This window comes from Crocuta crocuta, unplaced genomic scaffold, assembly GCF_008692635.1.
Source record: "Crocuta crocuta isolate KB4526 unplaced genomic scaffold, BGI_CrCroc_1.0 scaffold16, whole genome shotgun sequence".
In the NCBI taxonomy this organism is placed as follows: Eukaryota; Metazoa; Chordata; class Mammalia; order Carnivora; family Hyaenidae; genus Crocuta; species Crocuta crocuta.
Genome location: NW_027531893.1, coordinates 1,378,718 through 1,394,403, shown reverse-complemented (window position 1 = coordinate 1,394,403; position 15,686 = coordinate 1,378,718). Strand labels below are relative to the sequence as shown.

The following is a 15,686-nucleotide window of genomic DNA, read 5'->3' as shown; positions in this document are numbered from 1 at the left end:
TGGGCATGGGTATGGATCACCCCTGGGTCACAGTGCTTTGCCTTTCAAAGGAAGTACAGAGAGCTGACTTTAGTCTCACTGCTTAGTAGATAACATGTTGTTTTGTTCATAAGTCCTTGAGATGATTTAAATAATAACCGATAAAGATGAATCTGAATTGTTTTTTTTCCAGGAAAAAAATCCTCAGGGTTTGATTTATAGCCATTTCCCTTTCTTTTTAGAGTATTGTTGTATGTGTAGAATATATAAAGCTGCATTTTAGATTTTGCTGTGGAGCCCTTCATAATTTTAAATGCTGGCTGTCATTTAAGTCATATAATTCATTGGTTCTTATGAACCACCAGCTTTAGTCTCAGCCAAGGTAATATTTGCAAATTTGCCTTGAATACATATATTTGACATGTTCGTGGCTCTTTCTTGATCAGTGTTTCTCACTTTAACTTCTAGCTGTTCAACTCGGAACCCATATGTGCTAGAATTGCAGTGTTGGAAGCGATCTTACTGATCATTCAATTAAACTCCATTTTACAGTTGAAAACATCAAGACTGAGAAAGATCACCCGTCTGCACTGTGAGAAGCCACAGCTTTGTCCCTGGTCTCCTGATTCGTAATCTAACATTCTTTCCACAGGGCACAGTCTCATGTCTTTATGTGATTTTTTTTCAAGGACATAACAATTTTGGTGCCCGGATGAAGCAGGAATATTGCATGCTATCGTTTAAGGTAACTAGGTAACCAGAGGAAATCGCCACGTTAAACAAAGAGGAAGGGCAAAACTTCTTGAAAGTCCACTTTAACAAGCTGGACTGGGTCTTTTTCATAAGCTCCTTATGCCCTTCCACCTGATTAATAAATTATTAGCTTAGGATTGAAAGGAGATGATGGTAGATTTGCAAAGTCTCCTCCACAGCCAACACCGTTTAGATAATATTTTAGCTTATCCTTAAAATATGTGTTCATGTGTGTCTGTTTTATAAGGAAGGGAAATGCAGAGACTTCGTGTGCATGAAATGGGTGAAAGAGCACTGGGTGAGCTGCTGAGAACTGGGAAGGAAGACACCTTTAGTCGTCTGATTAACATGGAATCTTTACTTACTCGAATCCTAGGAAAAGCCATTGAAGCCAGATCCAGGACAAGAGTAGAATGATAATAGCTGCCGGGAAGGAAAGCATAAACCAGGATCCAAAGTTAATGCAACGGCATTCAGGGTAGCGCCTGTGTGAAAAGACAGAGAAGTGTTCATGGGAGTGTAAGGTGGAATCTCTCCTAATGGTCCTCTGGGAAGCGACACTTCATGTCTTTGCCATGCTTCCAGTCCAAGAGGAAGATGTGGTACCTTCTCATCATTAAGGATAGCAGCTGGTTTTACCTCTAACCTCTTGTCCTGAGTCTGTAACTGCGTCACTATTGCTGCCTCCCACACAAACAAGAGCGAATATGACATGATTTTTGTTCCCTTGGTTCAATGTGTAAGGAAAGGCTTGGGAAAGCTAGCACAGTGCCCATGCTCATTAAATGTACAAGAAATGGATATGCCTGGGTATACGTGCCTGGTTCTTAGCACTCACATCGTCAGTATGTGAGCGAGGAAAGACGAACAGACTTCCTCTGATGAAAATTAACTTCACCGAACTGAAATGTCTGCTGCCATTTCACATGAATAGCTGGCATCCCAGGCACCTAGGAAGGGACTCTGATCCATCCATATTGTCTCCTATAGCTGTTTCCCCTCTGTTTTGTCTGCCCTGAAGAAACTATAACCATCTTACCAGGCACACACTGGCCCTTCTTAGAATTAAACAGTGCTTCAGGGCTCAGTCAAATGGAACAAATCTGGACCAGATAAAAATGATTAAATTTCTGTGGAAAACATGAGCTCTTCCTTTATTTCTCTTAGTTATTTTTAGCTTTTCAGTCCACATAATCACAAAACAATTGTAAAAAAAAAAAATGGGGGGGAGGAGTCAGAGACAAGCAGTTTCTTTGGTAACCTCACATTTATTTTTTCAAAATGTAGTATAAATTCCAAATTAATTCTCATATAGTTATCTATTTTATGACAGAAGAGGGAAAAACAGGAAATTTGAGAGACAGTTGTCTTTGCTTTTTTTCTTGACACAGTGACTCAAAGACAGAGTTGGAACTTTGAAACTACAGAAAATACACAGAAGCAATAAAGACATCATTAACCTATTTTTATTATTTTTGAAATTCTAAAATGTAGAAAATTTTATAGAAATGATAGATTTGTATATTCTTGTTCTATTTAAACCACACTTTGTATTTTTCCACTCAAAAAAGGTCATGTAAATAAATGAAATGTTTCAGGCTACAGCCATCAACATAAGCCACATTTTTCTACTTTATAAAGTATCTCTTCTATTTTAAGATGGTTGCTAAGTAATGCAAAGACTTTAAAAAAAAGCAATAATAGGTATTTGAAACTCTATATTTTCAGTGTTTTCTACCACTACTTTGAGGTTATAAAAAATTGCTCTAGATTCTAGAAGTATCATGACCAAGTTGGGATGATCATTATCTATCATGAAGAGATCCAAAGCTTAGCTTACTTATTTATGCAATTAGAAATGAAGAAGGGTAAGTAAGAAATGCTAGAGAATACAGAGATTTGATGAATACAAAAATGCTGTATCATGTCCATGAGTTTCTATTAAGAATTGCTCACTTAAAGAAATGTTTACTGTCTTCAGTTGGAAAATTCAATAAGGAGGAAAAGGCTTCTTCTCCTCATTTTTTATCAATGTATTAGACTTGAATTACAGGTTGATGGCCTATGCTATTCTGTTCACCCTAAAGGCATTTAGAAGTGCTGCTAGAATTAGGTTGAAACTAGCACCCCAAACTCAATTTCATCTTTCACCATCTGTGGCTCATACTTTGAAATCAGACTATCTTTTTCTCCTCACTCAATCCTGTAAAACTGGTTTAACTGAAGGGGGGCTTTTTTTAGGTACTTTGCCTGGAGGGGTAGTTCATTTAGTAAATGAGAGCCTGAAAAGCTAAATTCTGTTTTCTTTTTGCTTTTTTCTTCAGTAGTAAGGAAGTGAACACCACACAGGCCAGTGGCCTCCCTGATCATAACCTTTATACTTATATCTGCAGTGAATACTTTGAATGATAATGGTACTCATGGCATACTGTGAGGGATGAGTTTCACTTTTTATTTTCCCACTTTCTCATGCCCTGCAAGTGAAGTGACTGCAAGTACCTGCCTAAAATAAATATCATGAACTAAGTTAAGTACAATTCATTCTGGTAGAATCCTTTACTTTTACCCAAAACTTTGAGAATCTACCATGTACCAGGCACTCTTGTAAATATTGGGGATAAGTGGTGAACTAGATGGATGTAGGACAGCCTTTTATAAAGCTTACATTTTTAAAACATTTTTAAAGTTTATTTATTTTGAGAGAGAGAGAGAATGCACGTGCACGTGCACGGGAGAGAGCAAGTGGGAGAGGAAGAGAGAGAAAGGGAGGGAGAGGAAATCCCAAGCAGGCTCTACGCTGTCAGTGCTGAGTCTGATTTGGGGCTGGATCTCACCAATTGTGAGATCCTGACTGGAGCTGAAATCAAGAGCTGGAGGCTTAACCTACTGAGCCACCCAGGCACCTCCATAAAGCTTACATATAAGTGAGGAGTACAGACAGTAAATAGGGAAGCACAAAAACAATCAGAAAATATAACAAATTAATGTAATAGACAAATTACTAGGGAGAGGGAGAAGTTTTACATAGTGTGGTTAAAGACGGTGATATTTGAAATGAGATCTAAATGGCAAGAAGGAGCCAGTCCTGTAAATAGTTACCCGCCCCTCCCGCCCCCACTCCAACAGAGGAAATAGCAAGTACAAAGGCCCTGAGGTAGAGATGAGTGCAGAAGATTTGATGATCCGAAGGCTAGTGTGGCTGTGGGTAGTGAGCTAAAGTTAGTGACATGAAATAAAGTCCATGGAGTAGCCAACAGCAATCAGATCATGTAAAACCTTGTAGGCCATCAGAAGGAATTTGAATTTTAGTACAAACGCAATCAAGAGTAATTGGAACATAATAAATAAGTTAGTGACATGATCTAACTTAAAGTCTATGTAAAGACTTTGTTATTTACATAAAACATGTTGGTTAGAAGGATCCTCAAGATTGAAGGCAACAAGAGTGGAAGCCAAGCTGTAGTCAGCAGAACTCCAAGATGACCCCCAAGGTTTCTGCACCTTGTATACATGTTTTGTATGATCTTCTCTCCTTCTGTGTGGGAAGAACTTGCGAATATGGTGAGATTTCATTTCTGTGATTAGGTTATTTTATGGAAAAAGTGAAGGGATTTTGCAGTGGTAATCAAGTCTCCATTAACTGACTTTGAGTTAATCAAAAGGGAGATCCTCTTGGGTGGGTCTGACTGAATCAGGTGAGCCCTTAAAAGAGAACCTTTCTTGCTGGCCTAAAGAAGTAAGCTTTCCTGCTGCCAGAGAAAGAAGCCATGTGGCAAGGACCTAGGGGTAGCTTCTAGAAGTTGAGAGTGACCCTACACTAAAAGTTAGGAATAAAATGGGCACCTCAGTAATTCAATCACAGGGAACTCAGTTCATGCCAATAACCTGAATGATCTTAAGATAGGGCTCTTTCTGTGGAGATTAGAGGTCCAGCTGTCCTCTTGATTTCAGCCTGATGAAGATCCTAAGCACGGTTCTCAGCTAACTTGTGCATAGACTCCTGACCCATAGAAATTATGAGGTCACTAATTCATGCAGTTTTAAGCCAGTAAGATAATGGTAATGTGTCAAATAGCAATATAAACCAAATACACAAGGAAATTTATTAAAAGACAAAAGAAGTTTGGCGGTGGAGGAGGGTAGAATGGGAACCAGAGTAGATTTTCCCTGAAGTCAGATTGGGAACAGTGAAGATGAGGAGAAGACACTTGGTTTTAAACATATGTGGGACAAAATGTGGAGAAATGGGGAAAAGGGGCCATTTATTGAAATGAAGTCTGAAGAGAGAACAGACGGCAGATGGATAAGGGAGTGGAGGGTCAAAAATGCTGCTGTGGGCATGTTAATTGGAGATGTCCCTTCGTTTTCCAAGTGGTCATGTTGGATGGGCAGTTAGATAGATGAGTCTGAAACTGAGAGCAGTGGGCAGTTAGAGATATAAAAGAGGTCATTACCAGCATACAGGTGATACTGTAAACCACAGAAACGGTGGTGATAATTTCAGGAGTAAATGGAGATACGAGGGACAGGGAGTATGCCCTGGGGCATCTAAGTTTTAGAGGTCAGGCAGAGGTTTAGGAATGAGCAGATGAGCTAAGCACATTTAATTCTAACTCAAATCCTGTGAGGAAAGCATTATATTTCCATTTTACACAGGAAGACACTAAGTCTCATAAGGTTAAATGGATTGTTCAAGGTCACAGATTGTACAGTCAGGCAGAATTTTCAACCCAGAAGGAGGGTTTAAAATACAATGTCTTTTTATGAAGGCATAGTGTCCTCATTTCCAGTCCCCAGGTGAAAATAGAAAGTTCCATATATACTGCAAAATGTGCCTAAGCCAGGGGACAAATGTTATGTCTAAGGACATTTTAGAACACCATAGAAATGATTTCACCATAACAGAGACGTGCTTGGACCTGAAGCATGTGTGTCCATCATTGTTGAAACTAAGGAACACAGTGTTGTTCTTATAGTTCTAAAGCCCAACTACAAAATTATGAATAGCATTAATACTAATGAAGTACACAGAAATTGTCTTAAAAGAATGGATGTACTTGTGGAAATTTACAACCTTGAAACAAATTTTGGCCTTTAGAGCACTATACGCTGTGTCCATGTTGATTATAGTCCTTTTGATTAATGACTGCTTTGATTATTTCTGAGTCAAAGCCACTTTTCAGTTGGGTATTGGTGTATTTGCAGACATTTCTTTTCAAATATTAACTACTTGTTATCCATGAGCCAAGCTTATATTTCTAATAGCAATAGCAAAAATAAAATAACAGCATCAAGTGCTAGCATTATTGACAATTTCCTACGTGCCAGGCCTCTTGCTAAGAGCCAAGTATGCATCATCCCATTTAATTCTCACAATAATAAGTTCTAGTATCACCCCCATTATACAGATGAAGAAACTGATGTTCACAGAAGTTAAGCTAATATATGGCATGACTGAAATCTGAGCTAAGGTCTGAGTCCAAACTCTGCAATCCTCAAATTTCTTCTATGGTATGTTCCAGAGAAATTATTTCTTAGAAATATAATTGCTCATCCCTCCAGGGGAAAATCATGGTAACTTTTGCAGGGAGCTGTTGTTAAGTAGCTGGTTTACCTTCTCATTCTATAATTAGCCAAGAAGAAAGGTTAGGAAGGTGGGCACCTATAAACACATTTGAATTTAGGGCACCTATAAACACATTTATTTTATCATTTCTTAGTTTGTGAACCCACAGTAGTTATAATTTAACATGAAATTAGTAACAATGACTGTGCTGATAATTGATAATAAATGTTCCTTCCACGCTCTTTGCACACCCCCGTATTACACAGCTGACACCCACAAGCTGAATAATATTCTTTGATAATCAGCAAGCTATGAAATTTTACTTCCATTTCAATCTGGTAGATTTGCGTTTTGGGTTTAACTAATAGCTGTTCTATTTGTTAAATAATATTGATGCACCAAAACTACTTTCCTATGAAAGCAGTAATTGTCTCTAATAATATTTCCCTCAATAGCATAATTTTAATATCAAAAAATTATTTAGTTATTTAGATGATTCTCAAGAACAATAAGCACTTCATTTATGTCTTGGTAGAATTCATCTCAGCTGATGATTATTGATCATCCGCCTGTGCCCCTGTGTGCTAAAAGAGTAAGAAAATGATTCATTCAGACTCTACAAGCTTGCAAATCATCAGGGGTGATGGTTATTATAAATGTGAATGAGACAAGCTTATAGAAATGTGAATACAGTTTATGATTAGAGGAGATGGGAATGGTGGTATAGGAGTAACTGAACAGAGTTTCACGTGAAACACCACCCACACAAGTAGAGAAAGAAATTGACACAGTCGGCAGGTCTTTCAAGAACCACAGTAGGAGGAAATGGGTTAATTACAAGGTGGTATTTATTAACAATAATTGTCAAGAAAGGAGGCAATTGGGTGACGACTGGATGTACTGTCAGTGGAGTAGAATGGAATGAGGGTCAGGTAGAGAGTGCTGATCAATCAGGATTTACCTAACAGACGAGCTAATAAAAATCTAACAAACCTGTAAGGTTATAACAGGAAGTAGGTAGAACAAAGAATATTTCCAGAATGCTCTAGTCCAAGGATTAATTAAGGATAACAGTGATGTAATCACAGAGAAGCAAGAATTTAGGTACCACTGATGTGAGATTCAAAGATTAAGAATAGAAGAAACTTCACACTTTAGAGTTGACGTGGGTAATCAACTTCATCTTATTAGTATTATTCTGAAAATCCTTCGAAGCTATACATCAGCTAATGACAACAAGGGTATGGTTGAGTCTAACTAGCCACACACTTAGTTTTGCAAGTATTCAAATGACACTTGTTACATTTGCATGCTTACATTTTATAAAAAAGAAAATGCAACCCATAAATGTGAATGCTGATGTTGTTTTTCTTGCTACTGACAGGAAACTTACTTCTTCAGAATTTTTCCACCTTGATGCCCTCACCTAATATTGTCTGGCTGCAGAGTAGAAAGAGAACTGGGACTCAAGCCACCTGCCTTCGCTTGGCTGTTCTTCTGTTGACTAGTGATCATCAATCACTTAAAGTCTCTGAGCCTCAGTTTCCTTGTCTGTGAAAGGAGGGAACTGTGCACATGCCCTGAAATTCCTCTGTCTTCACTTTTTCTCTTCTTGGCCACCCTCATTATGACTCAGGAGGGCATGTCCTTCTTTTCCAAGACTAACGTTTCTACCCTAGTTTCTAATTCCATTCTGCTTCTATCTGACTCTTAGCCAATCAATCTTCCTCTTTCCCTCTCTCTCTCTTTCTCAAAATGTCACATATCTCTTTTACAGTTTCCTTCTTCTGAATGTAAAACAAAGCTGACATCTTCCTTGTTCTAAGAGAACTCTCTGCCTCTGGTCACACTATGCGTGTTCTTTTCTTCTTTGCTTTGTCAAACTTGAAAGAAGCATTTAAGCTAGATGCTTTCCCCTTCCCACTACCTGCTCACATCTGAACTCTCTGCAGTCTACATTTGGCCCTGTCTCCCACATGTGTTTTTTTTTTTTTTTTTTTTTTGAGGACACTGATAAGAACCAAGCCTTTTCTTAGCCATCATCCTGCTTGACCCTTCTACCACACTGCCTGTTCCTGACTCATCCTCCACTTTAAATATGGTCTTATGTGGCTTTGAAAACACCACATGCTCCTCTCCTGGTTCTCCACCTACTTTGATAAACTTTTCTCATCTTCTTTTTTGTCAGTACTACCCAGGAGTCTACACATGTCTTAATTCTTTTAACTCTTCTCCCTTTGTAACCATTCCTACAGCCAGGATTTCAATTTCTATATACATAGCCCTCAAATTAAAAAAAATCATGTTTATTTTTGACACAGAGAGAGAGAGAGACAGCATGTAAGTGGGGGATAGGCAGAGAGAGAGGGAGACACCGAATCTGAAGCAGGCTCCAGGTTCTGAGCTGTCAGCACAGAGCCCAACACAGGGCTTGAACCCACGAACTATAAGATCATGATCTGAGCCAAAGTCTGATGCTCAACTGACTGAGCCACCCAGGCGCACCAGCCCTCAAATTTTAAACTAACTTCAACAATGCATTTGCAAATGCCTACTGAAAGTCTTGTGGATAGGCTCTTAGCAGGCCACGTCTAAAATCAAATTCATTAATTTCTCCAATGAACTGAGAAATTCATGGCATTGCTCTACATCTAGCCATATTGGCAAAAATTCCCAGAGTTTCTCTAACCCCTCCTTGCCCTTAAAATCTCACACCTATACTCACCACTTCCTGACTGTACATACAGTGTCCTGAGTCTAAATCCTATCACTTCACAACTAGCTTAGTTCTGCTCTTATGGTTTGTCAGCAATTTGGTAATAGACTCCTAATTGGTCTCCTATCCCCAGACTCTTAGAATGCCAATCAATCCACGCATTGCTACTCTAAACAGTGCCCAAAAACGCATAGACCATTTCACTGCATCCCTAAAAAAATGAGTACAAACTTCTTGTGTTTTGGTTTTATGAATTATTTGCTTTCATTTTCTTCATGAACATGGTATTTACTCTTTTAAGATTGGGCCATGTTGTATAGACAAGTTTTCTCTAGTGACCAGGGGGTGCTGGCTGCAAACAGTCACAGTCTTCTGTTAGGATAAATGTTCAATTATGTTTCTAGGGAGGTAATTTTTTATGGAGACAGACTTTGGGGTTTGAATGATCTTGGTTTGGACCTCAGTCTGCTAGGCAAACATCCACTTTCTCAACTCTAATAATAATAACCAACATTTATAGACCATATGCTCTATGCTAGGCACTTTTTAAAATGTTACTTATTTTTCTGTAAAACTCTAAACAACTCTCTAAGAGAAAGACAGTATTATCTGCATTTCTCTGACAAGGTAGCAAGCTTAAAGAGAGTAAATAATCTGTCCAAGATCACCTAGTTAGTAAACAGAAGAACTGGGATTTCAACACAGACATTTTAAGTCCAGGGCCTATGCTTTACTCACCAGTATATGCCACCTTCACTGCAAGGACATAGAGAGTATGTGTGCACTAAGATGTATGTAAAAATCTCTGGTAGGAGTTCAATACATGTCACCTAACCTCTCTCCTATACGTCAAAAACCAAATGTTATTATGTTTTAAAATTTTTAATGGTTTTCACATATGTATGTTTTGTCTAGAAAACCAGATGGAATCTTGAAGCTCCCTGGCAAGTTTTATGTTTTGCCTTCTCCAAAAGAATTCAAAACAGTGCTTTGCACATTGTCAGTCCTCAACTAATATTTGTTGACTGAAGAATGAAGGAATAAAGGTTTGTTTCATTTGCACTGAATGAAATTTAACTTTCTCAGAATTCATTGTTCTCCCATTCTTTGTGCAAAGAAGAGAACAAAAGACATTATATCTATCTATATATATATACACATATAAATATATTTTATATCTGTAAGTGATAGATGGATAGATTGATAAATAAAGGCTTTGAAATGTGTTACCCATTCTCTTCCTCCCATTGTTTGTTTGTAAATTGCACCTTTCTCTAGAAGTAAATGGGAAATCATTATTTCTTAGGATTCATGCGCCTTTGGAGTTGGGCAAGATCCAAAACGAAATTGTACAAAATCACCATTGGTATTGCCTTTAAAAAGATGGCAAGCAGTGCCAGGAGGAAAAGGTGGCATTATTGTAGTGGATTTGAATTAAAGGGCAATTTCTGTCCAGCTCCAAAGACCTGGGCAAAGAATATGCTTTTTTCCCCCTGTAGTTTTAAGATTCTGGAACTTTCCTAATGAAAGTGAATGCATTTCATTCCATTGTTGCCTTGAGATGCTGTTGTATTTTAGGGCCAGTATTTAAGAAAAAGTTAAATATCTAGCTTGTTTAATAATATCAGTTATGTTTTTTCACTGAAGTTTGTTTTCCCCCTCTATTCTAGTATTTTCTATCAGGAAGGGGTACTGTGAGTTTCTTTCTTTTTGTGTATAATTTCTAATGTTAAAGTAAACTTTTGAAGACAAAACTTCACCAAATTTCAAAGTACATGTTAAGTATTTTCTAAATTTAAAGAATCTTTGGCCAAATTCCCATGACTAGGAGAATTAGAAGATTAGATAATTAGGGAAAATAGTTACTGAAACATTTTGCTCAAAGTGCTACAATGCTCTCAATCTGTCATTGCAAATGGATTAATGCATCCAAAACATCAAGGGAACAGTTAAATAAAAGAAAGAAAACTTGGTTCATACATTGTGCAAGACCACAGGCCAAGAGCAAGTTCAGCACAGATTACTTTAACTCCATCAGTTTCATGGGAATGGTGGAAGTGAGCAGTTCTCTAATACTGAGAATAAAATAATAAAATTCTGGTCTCAATTTTAGAAAGAGATTTACAGAGAAGACTACAATGTGGAACCTCCTTGGGGAATTAATGAGAAAGAACAGAAGTCTAATTTTCAGAAGGAGATCAAGTACATTTCCTGTCTTAAATTAGGGAATTCATTGGATAAGTCCTGTCTGACATGGTGAATTTCAGAAGTCTCCCATTCATAAACCAAATGCCTTTTGGAGGTTTCTTTCTAAGTCAGCCATTGGAACTATATATGATGGATGTGTAACCAGAAAAACAATAAATGCACATGAAGGTCCGTGATAGAGTCCTAACCCACTCTGCCACTGTTCTTTGCACACATGTTCTTGTTCTTTTTAGAACAGAGTGTGACATTTTCTTGAATCTTGGATTTCTTGGGAAAGCTATGCATGCACAACATTTTGCAAATAACTTCAGAAAGTTTATAAAATCTGTGAATCTTCTTTGAAGTATGTAGTTTTCCTGATTCTGAACCTGAATTTTTCTGTGAAGAGACCTAAATCCTGTTCCCGGGAATCATTGATGCTGCCCAACTTGCTGAAACTCTGACGATCTGTCCTGTTAGTACTTGAAAATATACCTTGGGTGTTGAATCAGTTTGAGGCCTGACATAAAAAGCATGGACTTTCAAACTATTATTTCAATGATTTTACAATAGCTCTTACAAATATTGCCAAGTATTTTTTCATAGTTTACTCACTTCATTCTCACAATAATCATCTGAATTGTGACTATTTTCCACAGGAAAAATTAAGACTTTGGAGAGTTATGCACTTTTTATCCTTCAAATTCACATAGTAGAAGTGACCAAAAATTATGAAATTAAAATTTTTTTTTAATATTTATTTATTTTTGAGAAAGAGAGAGAGAATATGAGTTGGGGAGGGGCAGAGAGAGAGGTAGACAGAGAATCCAAAGCAGGCTCCAGGCTCTGATCTGTCAGCACAGAGCCCTATGCAGGGCTCAAACTCACAAACCACCAGATCATGACTTAAGCTGAAGCTGGACGCTTAACTGACTGAGCCATCCCGGCACCCCTGAAAATTGTGGAATTCTTAACCCAAGTTATCTGACTCTACCCACAGATTCCCCATGTTCTGCAATAGATGAACATCACAGTGGCAAACTTATATTTAGAGTCATGGATCTGTCCTTAGAATACTTCCTTACTGCCATTTCTCGCAATTGCTCAATCCTTCAAATATTTTTGAATTCTAGGCAAGACTTCTGCAATTAGCACTTTGCTCACCACTCATCTTTCAAGTTCAAATACTAGTTCCCAAGCACTACAAAAATTTTCACAAATAATCCATATTCACTTTAGTTAACTATCATTTGCAGTATTATTTATAAAGATTAATGTTTTCCTCATTTGATTAGAATGGTTAGCCAGGAGTTCTCTCATCTGAGCTCACTTGGGGAATCTGTAGGCACCTATTAAGTCAGTATGCCCTACATATTTATCACTTAGTAGAAAGGAAGACGTCCTGATGTCCTGATGAAAAACAGGAGAGTAGGGGTGCCTGGGTGGCTCAATCAGTTAACTCTTGATTTTGGCTCAGGTCATGATCTCATGGTTCGTGGGATCAAGCTCCACATCAGGCTCAGTACTAATAGCGTGGAGTCTGCTTGGGATTTTCTCTTGCTTCTTTTCTCTCTGGTCCCCCCCTGCTTGTGTGCCCTCTCTTGCTCTCTCACTCTCTCTCTCAAAAAATAAATAAACATTAAACAAACAAAAACAAAACAAAAGCAAAAGCAAAGGAGAGTTAACTCAGGATAGCAATTATTGTTCCTGAATTCTCTGAATCAGTTAAGACTAACCCTCATAAGTTGTGTGCTGCCTATTTATCAAATCAATAATTCAAAAATTTTACTTACATATTGAAATGCTCAGCGAAGATCAAGTTGGTGGAAGTACCAGTGATCGTTGTTAGCCCACCAATGGTAGAAGAGTAAGCAATACACAAGCACATAAGTTTACACATCATGTGGTCCTTCTTTGTTCGATACTTGGTTCCTGTGCCTGAATTCTGTTCAACAGAAAATAGTTCACATGTCATGTGGTCCTTTGCTCTCTATTTGGCTTCCATGCCACCAACATTTAATCATTTTCAAGTTATCTTTGCAAAATAAAAAAAGGCAGTCTTCTTAACCTTCTTCTCAGTTAAACTACTGCCCTACCCCACTTCCATTTTTATAGCCAAAGTACTCAAAAGAGTTGTCTACATTCACTGACTCCATTCTTAATCACTCCATTCTGGCTTCTGTCTCTTCAGTCCACCCCAAGTGCACTTTCTGTGATTATCAATAATCTCCACATTACTGAACTCTGCAGATACTTTGCAGCCTCAGTTTTGTAGACCTCTCAACAGGACTGAAAGAGTTAATCCCTTCTTCCTGCTTGGAAACTCTTCCGGGGGCTTCTTTGATATCTCACTCATCTGTCTCTCTTGTCAGTTCACTTTCCTTCATCCTTCCTTAAAAGTGGAATTTCTTGAAACTATGTCATGGTCGTGGGCACCTGTCTCTTTTCATTGCAATGTTTATCCTTAGGAAATCTCATATATTTTCACTGATTTAATGAATATAGATGTACCAGACCACCAATTCTGGTCTTCAGCCTAAACTTCTTTTAGACCTATATTTCCAAGTAACTGTTTAACATAATTTGAATGTCTTAAATAAAACCTCAATCCCAAGTGTTCAAAACCAAACTCACTATTTCCTTTCTCAAATGTAGTTCTTCTTCAGGATCACCTATATAAGCTAATAGTATCATCATCATCATCATCATCATCATCATCATTACAAATACTTATAGTGTGCTTAGTATATAATAAACACTGTACTAAGTTAAAATTAAATAAACAATTTAATCCACCTTATTCTTACAACATGATGAGGTTAGCACTGTTATTATCTCATTTTACACATGAAGACATGAGACAGAGTAAAGTTAAGTGGCTTGTCCAAGGTCACAGAGTCTGAAAATGGCAGACTTAGATTTTGAAAACATGTAGTCGTTTTATAATTCATAACCTCAGCCACTATACTATATTGCTTGTCTGTATTGAAAACACCCTCTTCCTCACCCTACCAAATCATGTCAATTTTATCTACTTAAATATGTCTGGACTCTCCCGTGTTCATCTCCACTATTATCACTTTGGTATAAATCAAATCTGATTTGGGTTACTGTAATAGGCTCCTTATGAGTCTCCATCTATCAAGCCTTGTCTATTTCAGGCCTATCCCACACATTGCAGTCTTTAAAAAATATAGATGTATTTTTAAACATACAAATAGAAGAATCTCTCTATTCCATACAGATAGGTATACTATCTGTGATATATGCATTGAAAGATCTTTTGGAGAAATCATGGAAAGAAAATATTTTCTATTCACTGACAGCCATCATGGATGTGGAAATGATTTAACAAGGAAGGGTCAGATGCATTGGGTTGTAATTTGCCTCTTACTTTCTAATTAACTGAAGAATTAGCTCCCTGGGTATCTAATCTTCACCTAAAATAAATTAATTTTTAAGTGTTTCCCTTTGTCTAATATTTCTTACATGGAAATGATTTGTATTTTCCATGATAAAGGTTGCCATTGAAAACTTGAGAAACAAATGGTATGTTAATAAAATAGCAAAACACTTTTAAAAATTCTTATAGTAGAACAAAGTGACAAATGAAATTTAGGGCTTAAATATTATCTATTTTACTATAGAAAAGAACAAAGAGAAACCAGAAAGTGATATATAATATGGATACAACTAAACTGGTAATAAGAATGGAAACTTTAAGATGTAATGTGTATATAATTCTCATTGCCAGGTTGAAACTCAAAATTATTAAAAAAAAAACTTTCAAAACTACAAAGAAAAAACTGGATTTCATTTAAAGCTAAACTGCAAATATATGAATATATAGGTGTATAAATATGTATATAAACACAATGATTAAAATGCATTGGCTGATATAAAATTTTAAAAATCAAAATATGAAAATGCTAATATATTTGCCATGCTTTATCCTTTATGGATTTCCCATACTTTTTCCTTTGTACAGACCTTTAAAACATACATTAATGCTACTCCACATAAGGTGATATTTATGCAAGTATCATGGACAATTTAGAAATACATTAAAAATTCAAGATAAATTTAAATTCTGCAGTAAATTGTAATGCTAATATATCCTAATACATGTTAAGGGTTAAGTGCAGGTGTTAGGAGGTGGGATGGGGTGCAACAATTCTGTTATCATCCAGTAAATGTGAACCCTATGCAGTCAGCTCTATCATTTTTGTTTTGTTTTTGTTTTTGTTTCTTTTGTTGGTGTTTTTTGCTTAGGTCATGTGATTACTGGGCCAAACTTATTGAAGAGATGATGTTATAGTAAGGGGTAAAGACTGAAGACCAGACAGACAGTAGTAGAGGTCAGTGGGCAGAAAACTAGAGCTGTTATTATTTTTTTTTTCAATTTTTAAAATTTAAATTCAAGGTAGTTAATATACGGTGTAGTCTTGACTTCAGGAGTAGAACCCAGTGATTCATCTCTTACAT

The 15,686-nt window shown here is 37.0% G+C and overlaps 1 protein-coding gene across 1 annotated transcript in view; it reads right to left on the bottom strand.

Annotated features, from left to right (window-relative positions):
• The window catches only part of SLC13A1 (solute carrier family 13 member 1), a 186,414-nt gene that overhangs the window by 18,110 nt on the left and 152,618 nt on the right, over positions 1–15,686 (bottom strand). The window contains exons 8-9 of the mRNA XM_077773182.1: positions 12,995–13,146; positions 1,098–1,217 (exon numbers count right to left, since the gene is read on the bottom strand). Coding sequence (XP_077629308.1) covers positions 1,098–1,217; positions 12,995–13,146 — 272 coding nt within the window. The remainder of the gene's footprint in view (positions 1–1,097; positions 1,218–12,994; positions 13,147–15,686) is intronic.